The 24,495-nt window shown below is 42.8% G+C and overlaps 1 protein-coding gene across 6 annotated transcripts in view; it reads left to right on the forward strand.

Annotated features, from left to right (window-relative positions):
- The window catches only part of AQR (aquarius intron-binding spliceosomal factor), a 111,456-nt gene that overhangs the window by 55,478 nt on the left and 31,483 nt on the right, over positions 1-24,495 (forward strand). For all 6 annotated transcript variants that reach the window (XM_073348894.2, XM_073348891.2, XM_073348892.2 and 3 more), the window contains 8 exons: positions 585-731; positions 1,266-1,335; positions 12,028-12,138; positions 15,835-15,944; positions 18,609-18,744; positions 19,426-19,635; positions 20,582-20,719; positions 22,070-22,141. In XM_073348894.2, coding sequence (XP_073204995.2) covers positions 585-731; positions 1,266-1,335; positions 12,028-12,138; positions 15,835-15,944; positions 18,609-18,744; positions 19,426-19,635; positions 20,582-20,719; positions 22,070-22,141 — 994 coding nt within the window. The remainder of the gene's footprint in view (positions 1-584; positions 732-1,265; positions 1,336-12,027; positions 12,139-15,834; positions 15,945-18,608; positions 18,745-19,425; positions 19,636-20,581; positions 20,720-22,069; positions 22,142-24,495) is intronic.

Below are 24,495 nucleotides of genomic sequence, written 5' to 3' on the forward strand. Positions count from 1 at the left end.
CCAAAATTCCGTGGCAAACCAGAGATGCCTGAAAAATTGGTTTTGGAAACACCAAAATACTGTGTTCCTGAGACCAACTGAATGAAATTGACATTCATGTCAATTTCCTAATTGCTACTTCTGAATAGTAGCCATAAAATTGAAAAGAATGTCAGTTTCATTCTGCTGGCACTTTCAGGGCTGGTAGGCTCCCTGCTTGAACCAGAGCTTCCAGAGTCCCTGCTGTGGAGCTTGGAGCCTAGAAGTTTTAGGACTGGCTCCCAGGGTCTGGGGCCATGTGGACTGCCCAGTGTTGAAGACCCCAGGGTTTTCAGATTTCTGGGGCAGCTGGCTGCACAGGTTGTCCTACTCCCAAGTGGGGAATAGACTTGGTGAAACATTTGACTCCAATGAATCAGCATTTTCCAACCCGGTCTAGTGTTGAGTTTTGTCTTACAGGTTGTAAGATCTTTGGGAAATGGACTGGCTTATTTATGTATATAGAGTGCCATGTCATTTGATGGAGCTCTAAAAATGTATATGAAAGACTATCTGACCTACTTGTGAAGGAAATGAAGTTGAAACTTTACAAATATGTTTTACAGGATAACTTTCCCACTAAGGGGAGGAAAAGGGAAGAAACGGAAAGAAGAGGATGGGAATGAAGAAAAGGCTGAAGAAGCTAAAATCTTAATTGTGGAACCTCATGTTATTCCCAACAGGGGACCATATCCATACAATCAACCCAAACGGTAATACTGTTATAACTTTGTGCCTATGCAAATACATAAGTAACAGTCCAGTGTCTGGGAGACCTAACAGTTTGTTGTAGGTTGCAAATGAGTTTCCATATTGGTTTGGTTACACAATCAAAAATAATTTCTGCATATAAAACAATCAGAGAATATTTATTCTATATTTATTTGTTTATTTTTTTCAGTAGGTAGTAGAAGTGAGCTAGACTGAATTAAACAGGAGTACTTGTGGCACCTTAGAGACTAACAAATCTATTAGAGCATAATTTGTTAGCCTCTAAAGTGCCACAAGTACTCTTGTTTTTTTTTCGGATACAGACTAACATGGCTGCTACTCTGAAGACTGAATTAAGGCCGCTTAATTGTGAGTGAGTGTCCACAGGAGTTTAATGCGGTTTAGCTAATCCATTTTAAATTCAGACCTTTAGTTAATTTGGATTAATTTTTTTGAATGCCCCATGTAGACAGTCCCTTTAAAAACACCTTTTTTATATTTTCTGCATTTACTGAACTTATTTTTGTTCGTTACAGGAATACTATTCAATTTACTCATACTCAGATTGAAGCTATACGTGCAGGAATGCAACCTGGGCTGACTATGGTAAGGGCAATAATTATTAAGAGTTGTTACCATATTTCTTGTTGAAAATTATGCTGTTTAAGTTTAGGAGAGAGTCTCCGAAGAGCAGGTAACTTCCATTTTCTATGTCTACTATAATTGTTTTTTTGTGTTTTCTTCCTACCAGCAGATAAAGAAAAGGAAACACCCAATAACATCCTCTCCCTTAAACAAAAAGCAAACAAACCGAAAAAACCTCTGAATAGAATTCTGTCCTGTGTTCCAGTGGTTGGGGATTCTTTCTGGATCTCTGAATTGACATGCATGTGTGTGTTTGGGTATGGCGGGGGGGAGGGAGAGGGAGATTACTAATTTTAGAGTATAGTGATTCTGTGCCGAATTTATGACTGTTTTGGTTGTATTTACAGTAATTGCAATATCTTGGGCCTGATGCAGTACCCGCTGCATGCAATGAAAGCCTTTCTGTTGACTTCAGTGAGTTCAGTCAGGCCCCTCAGGAGAATTTCAGTTCCATGCTTCCAAAACTGAGGACATAATCTATAGTATTGAATTTGATTTTGCTTGAATGTAGTCATGACCAATGAGGGGTTTACAGGAGTCACAGTTCTTAATAAGTAAATTTTCTGCTCATAAGTGTCTCTTTCGCCAGCCAGCTGTTCTCTCCTTAAATTAACTACTCAGAATACCTCACTGACTCTTCTTTCTCCACACCACTGTTCAACAAGGAGATTGAGTGTCTAGACACTCAATGCTGCTTTTTGAAATTAGGCTTCATGCTACCTTTGCTTTCCTGTCCATCTCTTCTTATGTAGCACACAAACACAGAGGAAGGAAAGAAAATGGAACTTTACTTATTTTTTACTCTTCTTCCAGTGCTCGCTCATGTCAATTCCATTCGAGGTGTGTGCATGCCCATATGCACAGTCGCTGGAGTATTTAGTCTTAGCTATATCAGTAGGGTCAGCAGTGGCGCCCCCTGGAGTACCACGCTCATGTGTCAGTATATCAGGCGCCCTCTCAGTTCCTTCTTACTGCCCGTGGTGGTTAGTTGAGTGCTTTTCCTTGCATAGCCATAGTTTTTCATCTTTACTGACTTTGAGCCTTAAGGCCTTGTAAATAGTTTGTTTATAGTAGTTAGTTTTAAGTAGTTAAGTGTAGTTAGAAGTTTAGTCCCAGGTGGGGCATGCCCCACTTTCCCGTGTTTAAGCCCTGTGTGGACTGTAACAGGCCTATGCCTATAAGTGACCCCCATAGCAGCTGCTTCAAGTGTTTGGGGGAATCACATGTGAGACATAAGTGCTGTATTTGTAAAAACTTTCGGCCCCGCTTGCAGAAAGAGCGAGTTATTTGTTTACAGGCTCTCCTCATGGAATCCGGCGTCCGTGCTGTCCTGCCAGGACTTGCCAAGTACCATTCCATGTCGCCAGTGCCCAAAAAGAAGGCGAGAAACACAGCTTCCCAGCACCAAGCAAGAAGGGCCATAGGTGATCGGGCAAGGGACCCACTTTGGAGCCATGCGTTCGTGCCTCCCCAGTCGGGGCCCTTAGCCCCCTTAAAAGGTCCACCAGCGACTGTCAGGAGTGGCATGGGACCTAAACCACTGATGTCACTAACACCTTCACAAGCTCCCACAGTGGCAAGAGAGCAGAGGTCTCCGCCTACACCGCCGATGCAGCATGTGTGGCAGGTATTGGCAAAGACTCCCCACAAGGGCAAGCCAGTCGCGAAGACCCCTCTGGGAAGTGGAGCGCCACCAATCCCCTGAGACAAAGCAGCACTCTCCACCTCCACACCATAGATAGCTGGAGTCGCAGCCCAAATCCTCTGGGATTCGCCCTCGGTCACCGCAATCGCAGTCCCTGCCATCTCAACGCGGATTGCCTAGAGAGGGAGATTGGTCTCCATACTACTGGTACTGTTCGACCTCCTGCCAGTCATCCTCTCGGTGCAGGTCCTGGTCGCCTACCCCGTGGGAGCGCTCTCCATCATGTCTCCAGTCCCCCAGCACTGGTCCCCTCGATACCGGCACTGATCTCCTCCTTATGTGGGGATGTCAGAATCCCCAACAGGGGCAATTTACCTGTTTCACTCCAGGCAGTGTAAGGAATAAATCCACAGGAACTCGGCAGTTCTGTCTGATGAAAGAATAATGTAAGTAAGCATGCTCTTGTCTAACACTGCATTTTATTAGATTTAAGCACACACACAGACATAAGCAATAGGTTTAAAACATCCCAGATGTTTACTTATATTCTGAGATGGTACTGAGTAATCAATGACAGGTCAGTGTTGGCCAAACACCTTCCTGCCACGGAGTAAAAATGTCAGGAAAACATCTCTCCCAGGATGGCTCCCAAGGACTGCTCCCAAATACACTCTATTAGCTAAGTTTTTTATAATTAATTTCTACAAAACACATAGGTCATAATGACCCATCGTAAATCATCACTTTTCCTAACTTTCAATAAACTTTTACTATCAGAGGCGTCTAGATGCATGGCTGTCCATCCACATCTCTTCTTTCACTCTGTTTACTTTTTCTTCCCCTCCTCCCATAGTGATTAGCAAAACTGCCAGTAGTTATGACCTTGTTTCTGAAAGCCTGTCTCCAAATTAACCATTAACTATGTGGTGTTCTATTTCATTAATTCATAGTGGCTGAGTGCACATAATATGGTTGCAATTAACTTGATCACATTTTGGGCTATATACGCCCCTCAAATCCAGGGCAACAGCCGCACTCTGGGTACTGGTCTCCAGCAACAGTCAGCAGGCAGACTCCGGCATCGACTGACCCACCCTGGTCACTGGAAGGGGATTCCTCTGGCATGGAAGTGCAGTTCAGCCCCTTGCCTAGACTCCACCGGTATGAATGGGCACGCGAGGCTGCGTCGACATTGACGGCGCTGCCTTGGCAGCACAGCCAGTGGCCAGCACAGTGACCTTATTGGAGTGCAGGAGGGGTGCCGGTCATGGCAGTGCCCCCTTTGCACCATTCATCTGCTGCTGCCTCGACGCAAGAGTTGGCAGCACCAACGATACCAGGCTTGGTGCATGAGGCGTGCTCGTAGGTCAAGGTAGAGGAAACTGCACCCATCCGTAAGCCTCCCTCCCCCTGTGGTACAGTCGTCATCTTCATCCCCAGACAAGGCGGTTGCAGGACCCTCGAGAGCTAGCCTCCAGATGATTTTAAAGTACAGCAGGCCCTACTTTGACTGGTGGCCAAGAACTTGGGCCTGGAGGTGGAGGAAATGGCCAAGCAGGGAGACACCTTTTTTAGTGTCCTGTCAGCTCTACCCCAGCCCGTGTTGCACTACCAGTGTATGACGGTGTCCTCAAAATTACCAAGGCCCTCTGGCAAATTCCTTCATCCGTCCCTCCCACCTCTAAAAGGGCTGAAAAGAAATACTTTGTCCCAACCAAAGGGTTTGAGTACCTTTACAACCACCCTCCCCCAGGCTCGCTGGTAGTCTCTGCGGACAATGAAAAAGATAAACTAGGGCATACCAGCTCGACTTCCAAAAATAAAGCAGCCAAAAGATTGGAGCTGTTTGGGAGGAAAATTTTATTCTACTGCAAGCTTACAATCCCGGGTGGCAAGCCATCAGGCACTCCTAGAGGGATATAATTTCAATTTATGGGACTCCCTCCATAAATTCAAGGAGTCCCTCCTGCAGGGTTTGGCCCAGGGTGCGAGATTGCATGGGTTAAGACACTGAGGCCACCCTTTGCTTGTTGGGCATGCATATGCCTCAGTCTGCAAGAAAGCAGTTCCGGCCGCCAAGACCTTGGCAGCCTCGTCCAGAGTCTGCAAGGAGAAGGGACAGGGATGTTAGTTTCATCCACCACTGCCCTTCCTCTTACCGCTCACTTGCGCAGCCAGGTCCGGCAAAGCACCCCGGGGGCCAAAAGCGCTCGTTTTGAGGGTGTGGTTAAGAGCGACGCCCCAATCACCTCCCAGGATCCAGCTTGTTCTTTCCTCAACTGTCTTCATCCCTACCATTCAGCCTGCTCACTGGTCACCTCTGACCGCTGGAGATAGTGGCTCAAGGCTACACCCTGCAGTTTTTGCTGCCCTCCCTTGTTCCCTCCACCCTCTTTCCTGTCCCTCTTCAGGGACCCTTCTTATGAGCAAGTCCTCATTCAAGAGGTTGAGAATCTTCTGGACATGGGGGCGGTGGAGGAGGTCTCTTGGGACATGACAAGAAATGGATTCTAGTCCTGTTATTTCCTAATCCCGAAAGCAAAAGAGGGCCTAAGACCTATTCTGGACCTGCAATGCCTCAACAAGTCTCTCAGGAAGTTGAATTTTCGCATGGTCTCCCTGGTCTCCATCATCCACTCCCTGGATCTGGGAGACTTGTACTCTGTCCTGGACTTGAAGGACGCCTATTTCCATATTTCCATATTCTAAGGTCACAGATGTTTGCTCCGTTTCATAATGGGCCTGCCAGGTTTTCTTGCCCCACCTGAAGGGCAAGGTGGTGCAGGTCCTCATGGACAAAACTGCTTTAATGTATTACATCAAGAGGCAGGGTGGAGCGACTTCGTTGGCCCTTTGCCAAGAAGCTCTCCGCCATTGGGACTTCTGTGTGTGGCATGCCATTCATCTGGTAGCCGTGCACCTGCTCGGGACCAGGAATGTGTTAGCAGGTCGCCTCAGCAGGACCTTTTCGTCTCGCCACGAATGGTCACTTCATCTGGAGGCGGTCAGTATCATCTTCCAAAAGTGGGGAACTTGATTGCGTCCCGTCAGGACAGGGAATGCCACGTGTTCTGTTCACTCTGGGAGATGGACAGTGGTTCCTTGTCAGATGCTTTCCTTCTTCCATGGTCGGGGGCCCTGATGTATGCCTTCCTGCCAGTGCTGTTGATCCACAGAGTCCTCATGACTCAAACAGGACAGGGCGAAGGTTATCCTGATAGCTCCCGAGTGGCCTTGCCAACACTGGTTTGGCATGCTGCTGGACCTTTTGGTAACCGCTCCGCTGCGGCTACCTCTCTGGCTGGACCTGCTGTCCCAAGACACGTCAGTCTCATGCACCCAAACCTCCACCAGAATGACTTACTTGGCCAAGTGGCAAAGGTTCATGTGCTGGGCTTCAGAACAACGGATCCGGGCTGAGCAGGCCTCACTGAAGATCCTGGATTATGTTCTGCACCTCAAACTTCAGGGCTTGTCCCTGTCATCGATCAGGGTCCACCTGGCTGCTATTTCGGCTTTCCACCCTCCGTTCCAAGGCAGGTTGGTCTTTTCTCACAACATGACAGCCCGGTTCTTGAAAAATCTGGACCGGTTATATCCTCACGTCCAGTATCCTGTCCCTCCTTTGGATTTGAATCTCGTACTGTCAAGGCTCATGAGGCCTCCCTTCGAACCTCTTCTTCTCTCCCGGAGGGTTTCTTTCCTGGTTGCGGTTACGTCTGCCTGCAGGGTGTCTGAGATCAGGGCACTTACTTCAGAACCGCCCTATACAGTATTCTACAAAGATAAGGTCCAGTTGTGGCTGCACCTGGCGTTCCTGTCCAAGGTAGCTTCTCAGTTTCATAGCGACCAGGACATATACTTACTGGTCGTCTTCCCGAAGCCCCATAAATCCGAAGAGGAATTTGCAGTTTGCAAGCCCTGGACGTCAGGAGGGCGCAGGCCTTCTATATCCACAGGACAAAGCCGTTTCTCAAGTCAATGCAGCTGTTGGTTGCGGTGGCAGACAAGATGAAAGGTTGCCCAGTGTCTGCTCAAAGGATTTCATCCTGGCTCACAACCTGCATCCAATACTGCTATGAACTGGTGAATTGCCTCCACCGGTGATAGTCAAGGCACACTCAACTAGAGCACAAGTGTCATTAGCGGCCTTCTTGGCTCAGGTGCCGGTCCAAGAGATCTGTAGAGCTGCTAACTGGTCGTCTGTCCACACGTTTATGTCCCATTATGCATGTACCCAGCAGGCGCAGGATGATGCTGGCTTCGGCAGAGCAGTGTTGCAAACTGCAAGACTGTGAACTCCAAGCCCATCTCCATTGGCACTGCTTGCAAGTAACCTAGAATGGAATAGACACGAGGAAGCATTCGAAGAAATACCAGTTACCTGCCTTTTCATAACTTGTTCTTTGAGACATATTGCTCATGTCCATTCCATTCTAGGTGCACGGTCGTTGGAGATTTTTGACTTAGCTGGATCCATTGGGTCAGCAGTGGTTCCCCCTTGAGTGCCGCGCTCAAGCGTCAGTATATCAGTTGCTGCCGGCCCTACTGACACATGAGCGCAGCACTCAAGGGGGCACCACTGCTGACCCTATGGAGATTTTTTGCCTTAGCAGTATCCGGGGACCATGCACGTGGGCGCACGCACACACCTAGAATGGAATGGGCATGAACAGTCACAAAAAGGTAGGTAACCGTTTTTTCTTTGAGCAATGGTCCCCATGTGTATTCCATACATGCCCACCATGTGCCTTCCCCTGTGTATAGGGCGAGTCGGCCACTGGAACTGGTATATCATAAAATCCATAACCCTCTTGGCAGCATACCTAACAGGTGCAGAACTCCGTAGCAAGTCAATCTCAACAGATATTTTTCCACACACCATGAATGGGAGATGAATGGTTCTGTTCTGAATGATATCCTCACTCAGTGGCGAACACCATCTTGGGATCTCTTTGCCTCGCAGGAGAACAAGAAACTACCTCTGTACTACTCCAGAGCAGCTCTGGGTCACAGCTTTAAGGGTGATTGATGCCCTGCTACTATCCTGGATGGACTATCTCAGATATGCCTTCCCTCCCATTCCGCTAATACCACAAGTCCTGCAAAAGATCCATCATGACGTGGCTCAGGTCATCTTCGTCACACTCAACTGACTGAGACAGTTCTGTTCTTTGATCGCCTGAGGATTTCAACCCATCAACATCTGATCATTTTCAGATCTGCTGACACAACGCAATGATACAATCCTGCACACCAACCCAGGACCTTTTCAGCTTAAGGCCTGGTATTTGGATGGGCATCTGACATAGAGTGCTCATGTTCAGTGGTGGTTCAATCCAGTGTCAACCAAAGCGGGCAAGATTCTACTGGGAGATGTCTGGCCAAATGGAAGTGTTTCTCCTTTTGGTCACGTCGATGCCGGTTAGTTCCATAGTCTACTGGGATTCCTTGTGTTCTAGACTATCTATCTACCCATAAGACATTGGGCCTTTGTCAGTTCCTGGTGGGTCCATTTTTCATCCTCCAATTGAGGACCATACTATCTTTATCCGTCCTACGATGACTTGATTCTCAAAGGGACTTATTAGAACTTTCCCACTAGAGGTGAAACCAACACCTCAGTGGGATCTGTATTGTCCTTTCAGTTCTCACCAAATCTCCCTTCGAACCATTAGTCACATGTTCTATGTCCTATCTCTCAATGAAAGTGGGGTTCACCATCACATCAGCCAGGAGGGTGAGCGAGCTGGGAGCACTCACGGCAGATCTGCCGTGAACCATCACCATCGTAAAGAACAGGTCTCTCTTCTCCTCTACCCAGAATTTATCCCTAAAGTAATTTCAGAGTTTCACATGAATCAAACCATCTACTTATTGCTATTTTTTCCAAAACCTATAATTGGAGGTTGTTCGATGTGCGTGGTCCCTGACTAGTCCTTTACCTGCCCTCCGTCCCCTTTCCTGCAGATCATAATCAGATTTGTTGTGAGAAAAGGAACTGGAGATGCATCAATCACTGCCTTTTATTCTCTTGGTTTGGAGCATGAGGAGAACAACTGTGCCCGTGCAGACCAGCAGATACTACTTACTAAAAATCTGTGGATTCAGGTGCATGGTGCCTTTCTATGGAATACAGATAGGGACCTTACATCTTGAAGAATCTCCAGTTACAGTTAAGTTCATTTTTATGGACTGATACTGCAGTCCTTACTCATGTGAGTAGGCCCATTGAAATCAGTGTGACTACTCAGCTGAGTAAAGGCTGTAGGATTGGTTAACAACATAGTTTGCACTAAGATGAATGACTACCCTGAGAATGGTGATAAATAAATGGCTTATAGTTATACTATATCTGCTGTTCCTGAGGGGTTCTTTTAAAATGAAAGAGAATTTTTGGGCGACAGTAAAATTCACTAGTGATAAGTGATTAAAAATTGCTTAGTTAATAATAAAAAGAAAAGGAGTACTTGTGGCACCTTAGAGACTAACCAATTTATTTGAGCATGAGCTTTCGTGAGCTACAGCTCACTTCATCAGATGTTTACCGTGGAAACTGCAGCAGACTTTATATACACACAGAAATCATGATTTCTGTGTGTATATAAAGTCTGCTGCAGTTTCCACGGTAAACATCTGATGAAGTGAGCTGTAGCTCACGAAAGCTCATGCTCAAATAAATTGGTTAGTCTCTAAGGTGCCACAAGTACTCCTTTTCTTTTTGCGAATACAGACTAACACGGCTGTTCCTCTGAAACCTTAGTTAATAATGCTTTTTCTGGAACAAGCCCATTGATTTGAACTGCTGGCTTTTTAATAATTATAGCGTTTGGCTAAGAATACACACATTTGTGTATGGGAGTCTCCTTTCATACCAATATTCCTTACTTGTCAGCTGGAAAGATGACTAGTAAATTAAAATCTTTATTTCCATTTTGTAATATATAATCAACACATAAAATACTAGGGGGGAAAACTCTAGGTGATGTAGCTCTTTGTTTTAATCTTGTTTTTTAATCTAGTATTATGTGCTGTTAATTAATATAATTTAATCTTTGATGAATCAGTAAGAATAACTTTTCCAGTATAAGCACAATGTATTATGAAGTACCATCTGCATATTTTTATTGGAAAGCTTTTAGGGATAAATTGTAGTACCTGACAGTGTTTAGTTCCCGCAATCCATAAAGAAAAAATAACTACTGAGAGAAATCACGTAAATTTTTGGCTGTATTTTGCTAATCACTTATTTTCAGTTTAAAAATATCTTCTCTGATTTCAGAGAGCATTCTCTTAGACATAATGGGAAAAATTACACTTAAAACGAGCATTTCGTAAATGACAGACCTGTGTGTGTGGACAGGTGTGTGTGTGTGTGGCCTGTGTGTGTGGACAGGTGTGTGTGTGTGTGGGCAGCTGTTTGAGCCTCTTTCCAGTTCATTGTACAGTGTGACCCCATATTTTCATTCCAGTTACGATAAATAAAATGAACCGCTGTAGAGTATATTGTGCTTATTTATGGTAATGAGGTGTGATACTGTTGTCCTAACATGAGGAGTCCACATTACATGTCCATAGGACTGCTTGTCTGAAGGAGGCAAGTAGGACTTGGCCCATATTGGTTGAAATGTCATATGTAGGTTCTTGTGACATTTGAATCAGATGTGTGCTGTATTTCTTAACTCTCCAAAATACTACAATTTGAGATTGTCCATAATATTTAGAAACCTTGCTCAAGTTGTATTTTTGCTCATAATTAAAATCTTAGGTGTAGAGAAAGTTAGTTTGCTTCAGTATATAGGGGTGGCTCCAGGATGCAAATGTGAGGTGCTCAGTCTCCAAAGTAGATCTGAGTTTAACCATAGAACTCCTCCAGAGTATTCTTCACATTAGCTCCCTCAGGTTCAAGGATAGCATTTGGCAGCTCTACTGAGTTTGGGTATGTAAAGTAAATTAAAATATATTTCTGATAGACGTGAATATAAGAACCGGGGTAGACAGAGACAGATGCTTTAACTGCTTTTAAATCCATATGTTTCAAAAAGCGGTGATATTAAGGATAATGCAGCTACATCAATGGTAACTATATCACGTGAATAAAGTGAAAATACTGTATTTATAATCCTAAATAGGCAGCGTGGAGTGAAATATGATGTCTGAATTTCAAAGCCAAACTCTTAATATGAAGAATTATAACTGAGATGCAGCGTTATAATGTATTTATTATGTTAAATTCTGTGCAGTTTCTTATAAATGTATTAATCTCAGATATATTGATAATATCACCAGGGACAGTCTTAGATTTTGCAGGGACCTTTTGTAAATTAAAAGGGCAGGCCTCCTCAAGCTAGTGTCCAAACTATGAATCTGTCCCACTCCTCCTTTCTTATCCATAATACTTAAGCCTCTGCTCTTTCTTGTCTTTCTGTATTGTCCCATGTCCGAGGTTCCCCAGCCGCTTGTGACCACCCTACATGTATGAGGAAGTGTCAGTGACAGCCAGTGCTTAATTTGTAATGAAAGAGGTGCCGGGGCGCAAGCAATTTTTTAACACTTATAACTGATGCAGCAGGCACAGTGGTGCTGGAGCAATTAACTGCCAACCCTAAGCCCTGGCACAAAGTAAGCAGTGGTCAGAGCCTACTGGTTTCAGATTGCACAGCGTGGAATCAGAGACAGCAGTTTGTCTGTATGATCAGGTATATTCCCATTGCACAGGACTCTGCATTTGCACATGGCTAAATTTTTCACTGTATCTCGTTGTATTTATATCTGTAGTCCACAGAAACAAGTTACAAATTACACACAATTGACCATGAATGGGGCAATTTAGAGTAGAATTTTGGTCATCAGCTTCCTAAGTCAGTACTTTGTCAAAATAAAGATACTTACTGGCAAGCCATCTTGTTCTACCCAACTCATAATAACGTCGTTTTCTTCCAACTGGATAGTTGTCATATGTTACAGATTACTGCACATCTATACTTTGTTCTTTTTTCATTTTGTAGGTAGTGGGCCCACCTGGTACAGGTAAAACTGATGTGGCTGTGCAGATAATATCCAATCTCTATCATAATTTCCCAGAACAGAGAACCCTGATAGTTACACATTCCAACCAGGTAAATGAACAACTTCTGTGTGACCCTTTCTTGTACTGCTCTATTTTATGTGGCTTCAATAGTACAGTTATTTCCATTGATATGGACTTGAACAAGTTTGTATGGAGTCTTAGACAAAAACAGATTTGGAAGTTACGATGAAATCAAAATTTAAAACGTTCTGAAGTATGTTATCAGATGCATTTTCTGTTTAGGACATTTAAGCGATTAGGGTGGAAATCAAAAAAGTTACATATTGTTCTCCTATTAAATGTATGGGACTTTTCTGCTTCTGCTATATCTGAAATACCTATTATAGCCCCAGTCGCCCTATCTGGACTACAGAATAACATCTCAATTTTACACTTACCTCTGAACTACCATCCCAGTCCAACTTCTTTTGACAAGCCAAATACTATGGGCTTTCAGATATCAGGCAGGTTGCACTAGTGTAGGGTGTCCAGATGTCCCATTTTTATAGGGACAGTCCCGTTTTGGGGACTTTCTTATATAGGTGCCTATTACCCCCCACCCCCTGTCCTGTTTTTTCCACAGTTGCTATCTGGTCACCCTACACTAGTGTTACTAAATTAATATAAAATTCATCTAGGTATACCAGTGCAAACCCAAATATAGACACACTTAAATCAGTTTAATCCTTATTTAAGTCAATTTAGGTGAATTTGTGCAAAGCTAAACTCACTTAAGTGTGTGTATATTAAGGTTTGCACTGTGGGACTAGATCGGGGTCGGCAACCTATGGCACGCGTGCCAAAGACGGCACGCAAACCGATTTTTAATGGCACCCTGCTGCCTGCCGGGTCCCAGGCACCAGCCCCCGCTCAGCCCACTGCCAAACCCAGGCCGGGACCCCAGCAGGCAGCAGCGTGCCATTAAAAATCCTGCCTGCCCCAGCCCGCTCTTCTCCTCCCCACAACTGCTCCGGGGAGAAGAGGTGGGGACAGGGCCTTGGGGAAGGGGGGTGGACGTAGGGCATATTCCCTCCAGCGCTCGCTGTGAGCCACTCTGGGCAGGGGGCTGGGAGCACCCCCACGACCCTAGCCCACACCCCTAGCCCTCTGCCCTGACCCCTGCACTCCCCCATGACCCCATCCCTCTGCCCTGATTCCTGCACCCTCCTCACAACCCCCCCAAACCCCTTGCCCTGACCCCTGCACCCCCTCACACACCCCAGCCATCTGCCCTGACCCCTGCACCCCCCCACAACCCCAGCCTTCACTGCAGCACCATGCCCTGACACCTGTGCTGTCCTCACCCCCACACCCAGCCCTCTGCCCTGATCCAGCACCCCTGACACACCCCAGCCTCCTGCCCTGACCCCTGCACCCTCCCACAACCCCAGCCTTCACTCCAGCACCCCCCACACAAACCCAGCCTCCCCATGCCCTGACTCTTCCACTCCCCACATTCTCACCCCCACCCTGAGCACCAAACGGGAGCTCAAGCACCCTCCCCGCCACATTCCTACCTGCCTCCCTCGCACCAAATGGGAGCTGCCCAGATAAGCACTCCACACCCAAACCTTCTGCCCCAACCCTGAGCCTTCTCCCTCATTCTAGCTCCTGGCCAGACCCTACACCCCAACCCCCAGCCTGCTCCTTCAACCCCAGACCTGTGCTCAGTGCACTCCCACCCACAGCTCAGTGCAGAGAGAGAGGAAGAGAATGGGCTAGAACCAGGGAGAATGTAGGTACCCACTCTATGTGAGCACAGCCAGGATCCCAAACCAGCAGCGGGCTGAGCAGGGCTGGCAGCCGGGACCTTGGCTGGCAGGAGCCGGTGGACGGAGCCCCAGACCGGCAGCTGGCTGAGCGGCTCAGCCCACTGCCGGTCTGGGGTCTCGGCCGCTGGCCCCACTCAGCCTGCTGCCAGTCTGGGGTTCTGGCTGCCAGCCCCATGCCTGCCGGGATCCCGGCCGTAGGCCCCGCTCAGCCTGCTGCCGGCCTAGGTGAACAGAACCCCAGGCTGAGCGGGCCAGCGGCATAAGATCAGCATTTTAATTTAATTTTAAATGAAGCTTCTTAAACATTTTGAGAACCTTGTTTACTTTACATATGACAATAGTTTATTTATATAATATATAGACTTATAGAGAGAGATCTCTAAAAAACGTTAAAATGTATTATTGGCACGCGAAACCTTAAATTAAAGTGAACAAATGAAGACTCGGCACACCACTTCTGAAAGGTTGCCAACCCCTGGACTAGATCAGTTTAGTTACACATATGCAACTTTTTTGATAGAATACAGGCTTATAATGCTTGTGTCTTGTCTTCAACATACAGAGCAGACGCAACACCTCCCTACATCCACCGTCTCATCACAGCCATAGAGACCTAATTACCTTTCCTATCGTTATTTAGTCAAGAAATCTAGTTGTCTCCCTTATCTGTTCATCTTCCAGATGTGATCAGGAAAACCTACCACTATAGCAGTCCAGAGATGCACCTTTAACTCATCCACCGTGCATGTGTGTGTGTCTGTCTGTCTGTCTATATATATATATAGAGAGAGAGAGAGAGAGAGAGTTATTGATCACTGGCCATAGACTACACCATACACCCTTGCATTTCTTACCATTTTTTTAGTCAGAAAGTGTCCTTAGGCCCTGTTTAGCAGCCTTCTCTCACTTCAGGCAGTATAAACCTGCCAATTCTGCTTGCCCCTTTGCTCAGATCAGTCATTAGGCCATCTAACATTATCATCATCTGGGGGAGTTCAGCCACTCTTAGTACAAAACTCCCAACCTCTCTAAGTAACTTTCTCCACATCCCACCTCACTCCTCTACTGGCATTCTAATTGGCACAGCAAGAGAGCAACCACTTCTGTATCTTCCACCAAAACAAATATGAGCAGTCATGCAGTTGACGTACAGCTCTCCCCACCCTTCTGTTAATTGGCTACAATCTGGAATAGTGGTATCCAGGCTGTGCTGGTACAGTGGCTTCTGTCTGAGTCTGAAGCAGTCTTGCTTTTGATGAAGCAAAGGGTGATGGGAGAGGTAATCCTTAGGGAGTTCATTACCTGCATTTTGGCTAGTGTTTGCAAACTTCTATACACAAGGATTCCTTTTAGTCATCAGTGAAATGAAGTCATACCTGAGGTGAAAGCCTATAAGCAGCACTACTCCATAACTGTTTAAGACAGAATGTGAAGTATATCCTATCCAGTTAAAACTACAGGGGAATTTTAGGACGGCAGAATTGAATTATGCAATTGTAACGTAGCCAGGACATTTGCCAGGATTAGATAAAGCTTTTCTGGATTATTTGATACAATTCATGTACAATAAATGGTAAATGGACAAAATTTGGTTTGGGTGTAATTTCTTCATGACTTGTTGCTTTCTTAGCAAAAAATAATTGGATGCTAAGAAGTCTAGTACTTGAAACCATTTTGTAAATGGATAGCCAGTATTTTTAAGCAGAGCCTTGAAGTAGAGGTGAATGCTGTTTTGTTTTGTTTAACTGTGTATCTATAGCATATAAAGGCAGCAGTATCAGTAGACTGACTTCTTTCCCTCCCCAAGATTAAGAGCTCTAATTTAGGTGCTGCCTTCATGTTTGCTTTGGTTCCAGTTCTTACCAAATTAGGCATCCTTTACTAGCATGCTCAATAGTAAATCTTCAGTTTTCCCTGCAAGAGCCTCTGAACGTCTAAAAACTGCCTTTTCCCCTGTTCTTGTCAATCTCTAGGCCTTGAACCAGCTGTTTGAGAAAATCATGGCATTAGACATTGATGAGCGCCACCTCCTGCGTCTCGGTCATGGAGAGGAGGAATTGGAGACAGAGAAAGATTTCAGCAGGTGAGCTGATGGGTAAGAGGAAGGTGCTAATGATAAGCTAATTTGTGTAAACATGGCAAGTGGTATGTTTAAACTCCTACTTTCATTGGTAATAAACAGTGGGCAGTTTGCTTAGACTCATGCTTCCTTTCCCATAAAATTATGTCCTAACTTAGTATTACTACAACTGTAACTTAGGTTATGTCTGCACTGCAGTTACACATCTTTGACTGGTCCATGTCAGCTAACTTGGGCTTGCAGGGCTTGGGCTCTAGGATCTGTGAGGTGGGATGGTCCCAGAGCCCAAACGTCTACATTGCAGCTAAACAGCCCCTTAGCCCTAGCCCAAGCCCAAGCCCAGGCCAGTTGTGGGTTTTTAGTTACAGTGTAGACATACCCTTAGAGCCCTGAATATAGGGCTTTTATTTTCAGTATAGCTTAAGTTAGCCAATTCTTTTTTTTTCCAGTTTTGTAGCTAATTCAGTTAAACTGTACTTTTCTATTTTTATACATATCAAGGCAATTGTGTATTCACCTATCTTCATCTAGATGTTTGAACTTGTAAATATATTTTAAGCATGTACACATTTTATGGAGTTTTTGTTTAATGAAATGCAAATTGAAGGCTAAAATAATGCACTCTTTGCAATTTCAAATCTCTTTGCAGCTATTCATGTTTTTGATTTGCAATATGCTGAATATTGCATATTATAGAATGGCTGAAATTTTAAACTCAGATCCCTTCTGCTTGTAATTATTTTACAGAATTGCTTGCAATTTTTAAAGCATTTTTTAACATCCACTGAAACTAAAGGGCTTATACTGTAATGGTAAGTAATACATTTTGAAGAATGTGTCCATGATTAACAATTATACATATTTCATAAAGTTTTCCGTTCTTCATCTTAACTTTGGTACAGATGTAGGCCCTGTTCTTGTAAATATTCACATGCTTAATTTTACATGTGGGAGTAATCCCAGTGATTTCACGGGGGCTACACATGTTAGTAAATGTTTGTAGAATCAGAGGCTTGCATTGGAAAATAATTGAACTGAACAAGTACTGAATTATTTTGACAATATATTGATTTACCTCACCCAACTTGTGTTTCTCATATCCGGAGACCAACATGGCTACATTAACACTTCAAACAAATATTAACACCCAGTTATTTACACAATGCATTAACATTTCCCCCTACAAAATGATCCAAGACTGTTGACCTTCAGGTCTTTCTACAAAGCTACAGCTCTATGCCTAGGCTTTTGTGGGAGAAAACAGTATGCTGAGTAATGCTGTTTGGGGCAGGAGAGAGGGATTTGGGGTGGTTACTTTCTGGTGTTTTGGTTGTTTCTGGGTTTATTCTTCATACCAGTACCATTGTCTTTTTAACATATGAAAGGTGGTTATAGCCCAGTGTGAATGCTATTTACATATTAATTAAACAAAACTAGACACATGAATTGTGACATGAATTGTGATGAATCAGAACATTTTTCTTTTTTAGTGAGAAATCTGGTTGTGGCCACTTGTAACTCTGTAGGCTGGATTTTGTATTTAACACTCCAGAAAGCATATTTGATTATGGCTACTGGAAAAGTAATTTCGTTGCTTCAGTTGTAAAAGAATGCTCTTTTCAGTTCTGTAACTTACGGGATTCAAATTTCCAGCTTTAGCTACCCTGTTTTTTTGATAAAATAGAAATAATCATGAGTCCTAGGAGGTTGCATTTTTAGTCATTATGAGAAAAACTTGCTTTTATAAATGTTTTGTTAGGAGTTTCTGTTGTCTTTCAAAATTAGCCTTTTCTCACATTCAGAAATAATCTTTTAAAAGCACACGTATAGAAAACTCATTAAGTTCAGTAACACATTTTTGTTTTGCCCTTTAGGGGGTGTTGTCAATATAACTGGGTGGGAGGGGAAAGAGTTTAAAATAGTGTCACATACTATTGCCACACCTGATTTCCTATGCCATTTGTTATGGTTTTAGTCACATTTTCTCATTTTGTTTAATTTTTTTTTCTCCCATTGTTGTGTGAAAGACTTAAACTGGGAAAACTGACTGTGCAAAGGAAACAATTCTGGGTTTGAATTGGGTAAAATGAACACTTTGAGCACAGACAGCAGATATCACCCTTACCCCCGCCCGTGGGTCCAATTACCTGTCTAGGGTGCGGCCATCAGAGGATGGACACAGAGGTGCTTCTAAGAATGCTAAGCCTGCACTATGAAAGAATAACCACAGAGAGCTTTGGTGTTCACATAAGGAAGCATGTGCGAGTGAGACTCTGGAATTACTGATGAAATTTCTAGTTCTGCCACAGACTTCCCATATGACTGTGGGCAGGTCACGGAATCTCTCTGCCTCAGTTTTCCACATGTAAAATTTGCATAATTCTTCCCTTCCTCACAGGAATATGTGAGATAACTTCATTAATGTTTGAGGCACTCTGATTCTGTGGTGAGAGGGGGCATAGAAGTATTATATAGATATATATATAGTAACAGTTGGCAGGTAGCAGGTTTTTGTTCTGGTTTTATTGGTAACTAATAAAGGCCAGTGCTTGCTCTGTGTAGTTATTTTTGCGACATCCAAGTATGGGCATTCAGCAACATTCATTTCAGCTGAGAAAGAAACTCAGAATACATAATTCTTTGTATCACATTGCATCCCTTCTGTAGGTATGGAAGAGTTAATTATGTCCTGGGTCGAAGACTGGAGCTTCTACGGGAGGTTGGACGATTACAAGAGAGCCTGGGGGTCCCAGGAGATGTTTCTTATACTTGTGAAACAGCTGGTCACTTCTTCTTATACCAAGTAAGAGATAAAATATTTTTCCAAAGAGCAGATTTGGACCTCCCTATGTTATAAAGCACAACATGGATATTGGAGTGAATTTCTCAGAATTGAGTCTAAAGAAATGGTTTTGTTTGGTGGCTCAAAATGTAGACAGCAACTGAAGCTATAATTATAATGTTACTTGTTTGTGTTGCTATTGTTTTTAACTCTGTGCCTGATGACTCTCAAATTGAAAGGCCAGCATTCTTGCTTTTTTGTACAACTATTGGCAACATTTCTGGTTTGGATTTTCCTCTTCAGATATGACAGTCTCGGCAAGTTTCTTCATGCTGTTGATGATAGATCTCAAGGCGGTAACTTGCTTTTGCTTTTGTTAGATAACTAAATGAAGGAAAACAAAGAGTACATACAATAACTGGAAATTCACTTTACATTTGATTTTTATGGGAGAGTACAACATCAAAATAGTAATTTATCTGTTTTAGGGATAGTTTAGTCTTACTAAAGAAATGTAATTTCTCTTCTTTGGATATATTTGTAAATTATTTTTATGAAATTATGTTGAAAACCAAATATAAGCCTGTGATTTTTATGCAAATATGTACTAAATAAAAATAGGTTGTCTAAGGTTTTAAAAAAAAACAACCCTGTTGAATAGAAAAAATATATACACTATCATGACACCTTTGTTTGCTGCAGGTAATGTCTCGTTGGGAGGAGTATATTAGCAAAGTGAAAGTTAAAGGTGGCAAGCTTCCTGATGTTGCAGATGTCTCTAGTTTCTTCCCTTTTCATCAGTATTTTGCAAATGCCCCTCAACCAATTTTTAAAGGCAAATCTTATGAAGAGGACATGGAAATTGCTGAAGGGTGTTTCAGACACATTAAGAAAATATTCACTCAACTTGAGGTAAGATTTGTAAAATTTCATTTTACTGGAAATTTTGGAAATATTTATTTGAGGAGGCATTTTTTTAAACCAGATAGTATAAAAGAAAATCTAGACCATTGGTTCTCAACCAGGGGTATGCATACTTCTGGGGTACGCAGAGGTCTTCCAGGGGGTACGTCAGCTCATCTAAATATTTGACTAGCTTTATAACAGGCTTCATAAAAGGCACTAACTAAGTCAGTACAAACTAAAATTTCATACAACGACTTTTTTATACTGCTGTATATACTATACATTGAAATGTAAGTACAATATTTATATTCAAATTGATTTATTTCATAATTACATGGTAAAAATGAGAAAGTAAGCAAATTTTTTAATAATAGTTTGCTGTGACACTTATATTTTTGTGTCTGATTTTGTAAGCAGGTAGTTTTTAAATGAGGTGAAACTTGGGGATACGCAAGACAAATCAGACTTCTGAAAGGGGCACAATAGTTTAGAACGTTAGTCACTGATCTAGGCAGTGTATTTAGTGGCTTTAAAACTATATGAGCCTAATTTTCTAATCTCTAAATTTGATCCTGTGATCAATAAAAACAGTGCCCAAAAAAGAGAGAACAGTTGAAAGCAAGTTGTTTCTAAAAATGTATGTGTCCTCAGATTATCAGGCAATTTTGTTTGTGTGTAAGTTTAAATTTGCAGGCACAAATAGGTGTTCCAGTTTTTTGTGGGTATATTTTTATAGGTCCTTTTGAAATTTTGTTTATATTTCACAGCTATGTTTTGTTACAGCTAAGAAATTAATCAGACATGAAATTGTTGTAGACTAGTACTTTTTACTTATATTTTTTTGGGTTAAGAATGGAAGGAGTAAAGTCAGATAGCTTTTGAGTGCATAGTTCTGTTGTAAACAATATCATTTTGTATTCTCATTCTTGAGTGCTTTTTTCTCTTCCTATAGGAATTCAGGGCATTTGAACTCCTCCGCAGTGGCCTGGATAGATCCAAATACCTCTTGGTGAAAGAAGCAAAGATCATTGCAATGACTTGTACTCATGCGGCCTTGAAACGACATGACCTGGTTGAATTAGGCTTCAAGGTAGTGATTCCACTAATGGCTAATCTAAAATATTTTCCTACATTAAACATCCTATATTGTAAACATAGACCACTACATTATGTTGACTCACTGGAATTTTTAATCTGTTAAATTACCTAGTTTTCCTTTTTTAATGAAAAATAATCAATGTAAGTACAAGTTGAGATCCGTTAAGGTATTATGAGTATTGAAAGTCATAAAGATGTTAATTTGAATATTGCTTGCATATATCAAAGAGTGTTCTTGTTGTGTATATGGTCATGACTTGTTTTCTTGCTATTTATGCATTCCATAAATGTATATCATTCTGTTTGAAGAAATTGTAAATTTCTGCAGAAGTAGACTAATATGATAAATTGTAGTGAAGTGATTGCATGCCAAGATAAAAGCAGGTGGAGAGCTGAAATAAATAAGACCTGTTAACGTGTTGCTTAGCTAAATAATGAACAATTTGAAGAAGAGGCTCATGCAGCAACACTTGCTTATTCTATTGTAGAGTGTAAATATCACTGCTGCATTTTCACTTAGGTTTGGTCAGCACACAGTTTTTATACTGTTATAGCTATTTCAGTTAGATAGAAAATAAATTATAGACCAAAATTAGTTTACTTAAAAAAAAAAGTTAGCTTGATTTTAGAGTTTGGTCCTTCTTCCAAGGCAGGCAGATCTGTTTGGAGATGTGAGTGGGCAGGTTTGTCCTCCCCACCTCCAAACTAGATATGGCTATTAGGTGGGTAATGGAATGGAGCAGGATAAACAGAAGAAATGGAGTTGCTTGTCTCCCTGGTAAATCTGTCTTCAGCAGCAAGTCTCCCCCTCCCCGCCATCCTTCCTGCCAGTGGACTTTCAGAAGTATGAATGGAAGAAGGAGCTTAGGGCTTATTCCTGGAACAAGAAAGAAAAGGAGAAGATAAGATAGGGACCCAATGCAAAGTAAATCAAAAACTTAATAGAACAGGATTGGTATTCAGCTTATTCTGTCAGTGATACAAGCCACACTTACCTCTGAAAAGATAGGCATAGCATTCATTTTATGCTAGAGCCTTGTTGACTGAGTACTGAGCAGCATTATAGGCTGATCCTGATAATGATAATTTTAGTCACAGAAGAATCCATGTGGACTTATTTATATAGGTTCTAATGGAGATGTGTCTTCATGTTCATGGATGCTTCTGAGACAGAAAAGAAATGTTGCTGCTCCTTTGGTACAAGTCTATGAAAAGTTAATTTCAACTGTCTGTATATGTGGTTCTGAAATAACTTCTCCCCATCAAAAATGTACTCCTGTTTCTGTTTTTATGTTTTTATTGATCAGAATATTTAATCCCCCTCCCTTCCTTCCCCTCTCAGTATGATAACATCTTAATGGAAGAGTCTGCTCAGATTCTGGAGATAGAAACCTTTATACCTCTCCTCTTGCAGGTGAGAATTTCATTGTAAAATAAATTACTTCTCTCTCAAATCTTGAACAGTATGTTTTTGCTAATGACTGAAAGTGTGGTATGCATTTTTGAGAATAGTATTTGCTTGTTACACTTAAATGAGTTTGTCGTCATGGGTATATCCGTTTCATCCTCAAAAGAGGGCCCGGTACTGAAAGTTCCAGAGTACTTGCAGTTTGTAGTAGTAGTAGGAGTTTGGAACGGTTGGTGCTTTCAAGATCAGGCCATCAGTTCATAAATTCTCTTCATTATGAGTAGGGCTCCATGTCTGTCATGGAGGTCGCGGAAGTCACAGATTCCAAGACTTTCTGTGACTTCTGCAGCCGCTGGTGTGGCTGACTCCAGGGCTGCCCAAGCAGCTGGCCCTGGGGACAGCTATACTGGCTGCTGCTGGAGTAGCCTGTAGCCAGCTGCTCGGGCAGCCCCACATCAGCCACACTGGCTGCTGCTTGAGCTTGAGTGGCCCCAGGCAGCTGGCCGCGGGGACCGCCCAAGCAGCAGCTGATGCAGTAGCCCTGCGGACTACCCGAGCAGCAGTCCCAGTAGCGGCTGAAGCAGCCACTGTCAGCGGCCCCCAGCAGTGGCCCTCAGGGCAGCTGGTGCAACTGCTTCTCTGGCAGCCCCCAGCAGCTGGTGTTGCTGGCCCCAGCTTCCCCTCATAGCAGCGCCCCTTCCACCCCCAAGATTTAGTCAGGGGTATTTATAGTATGTCATGGACAGGTCATGGGCCGTGAATTTTTATTTATTGCCTGTGACCTGTCCATGACTTTTATTAAAAAATATCTGTGACGAAATCGTAGCCTTTATTATGAGTTATTGGTTCTTCTGTATTTTTTCTTTTTATTTTATGCAGTTTATCTGACTTTTGATTGATATGTATGTAGTCTGATCATACTACCTTGAATTGGCTTAAATGATAGCTGGATTAGGCCCTTTGGTTTGAAATGCCAAAGTAATAAATCAAAATAATTGTGTTATTGATATTGGACTTGTTACTTTTGTTACTTCCCTTGATTAACAAGTTTTTGGGAAGTATTTTATAGAAGACTTTTTTGCTATAAAGTACAGGAATTTATTATAAATTTAATGTTTTCCTGTGTCGTATTAGAAGCATTGAGTGTATTTTATCAGAGTCTTTGTTTTTGTAAAACAGGCAGTTTTTAAAGTTGTGCATACCTACATACATATTTTACAATAAACATAGATAATGGAAAGACAAGACTAATGGTACAAAGACTTCATAACAGAACAGTTTGTGGCTATATGGTTCCATCTGCATTGAAATAATATATGAATAGTTTTGACATGGATCAGCTCAATGCATCACTAATTTGTAATGCGAAGCAGAGAGAACTCCTTAGTTCCCGTAAGTCATATGTTGCAGAAGCAAAATTAGCTGCTTGGTGTGTAGTAGTGGGAAAGCTTCCAGGTAACTAACTCTGTCCTTAGCAATTAGGTGTTCGAGAACGGTATAGTGAATTTGGGTTTAATGGGCCTGATGTCAGATTTTTACTCCTGTATAAATGAAGTTACTCATGATTTACGCTGATTAGAATCATGCTCAGTGTGTGGCTCAGTGACTAAAATTCTCATCTTTGTCTGAGCTATATGCACCTCTCTGTAACAATTGCTTATTTCAAAATTCACTTAAAGTAGACCTAAGATGGCAACTGTGAAATCACAATATTCTGCATATAAAATAAATGTAGCTGTTTCATGTGACCTCTCCTAAATCCTTTTTTTGTTCTTGTAATCTGTGGAATCATTCTAGCAATTCATTAGCCCTGATGTAATTATGGTTGAGTGTTTGTTTAAGTTGACAATTGTAAGTGCTCTAAAACAGATATGCTTACTCAGATTTTCTTGAAATTTTCTGTACCTCGTGGGATCCAGGGGAGACTTATTGATCCAAATGTTGAATCATTTGAACAAGGGGTTCCTGAGATACAACCTCCCCTCCCTCCCCCAAAATCAGCTGTTTACGAAATCACCTGATTTTTCAGACACTGTCTTTGCACGCACCTGGGGCTCAAACTATGATTCTAATCCTCCACAAACTGATCACAGCCCCTCAGGAATGATCTCAGGGAGTGCCCAGTTCCCACTGCCCCTTTGGGGAAGCAACATTGCAAAAGTTATTAAGGGCAAAGTTTGTAACTCCCGGTTGGCACGAGTTATTCTGCCATGCCTAAAAGTGAAATGCACATGTGCAGCAAGACTAGGCCTTTGTTAACAGCTAGAGGAGTTGGGACACTCAAGATGACATGCTGTGGTCATTGAATCTGAGCAGCACCTGTTCACTCTGAATTCAAACCCTACCCATGGCAGCTTTCT

The sequence above is a fragment of the Lepidochelys kempii genome, chromosome 6 (genome assembly GCF_965140285.1).
Source record: "Lepidochelys kempii isolate rLepKem1 chromosome 6, rLepKem1.hap1, whole genome shotgun sequence".
Lineage (NCBI taxonomy): Eukaryota > Metazoa > Chordata > Testudines > Cheloniidae > Lepidochelys > Lepidochelys kempii.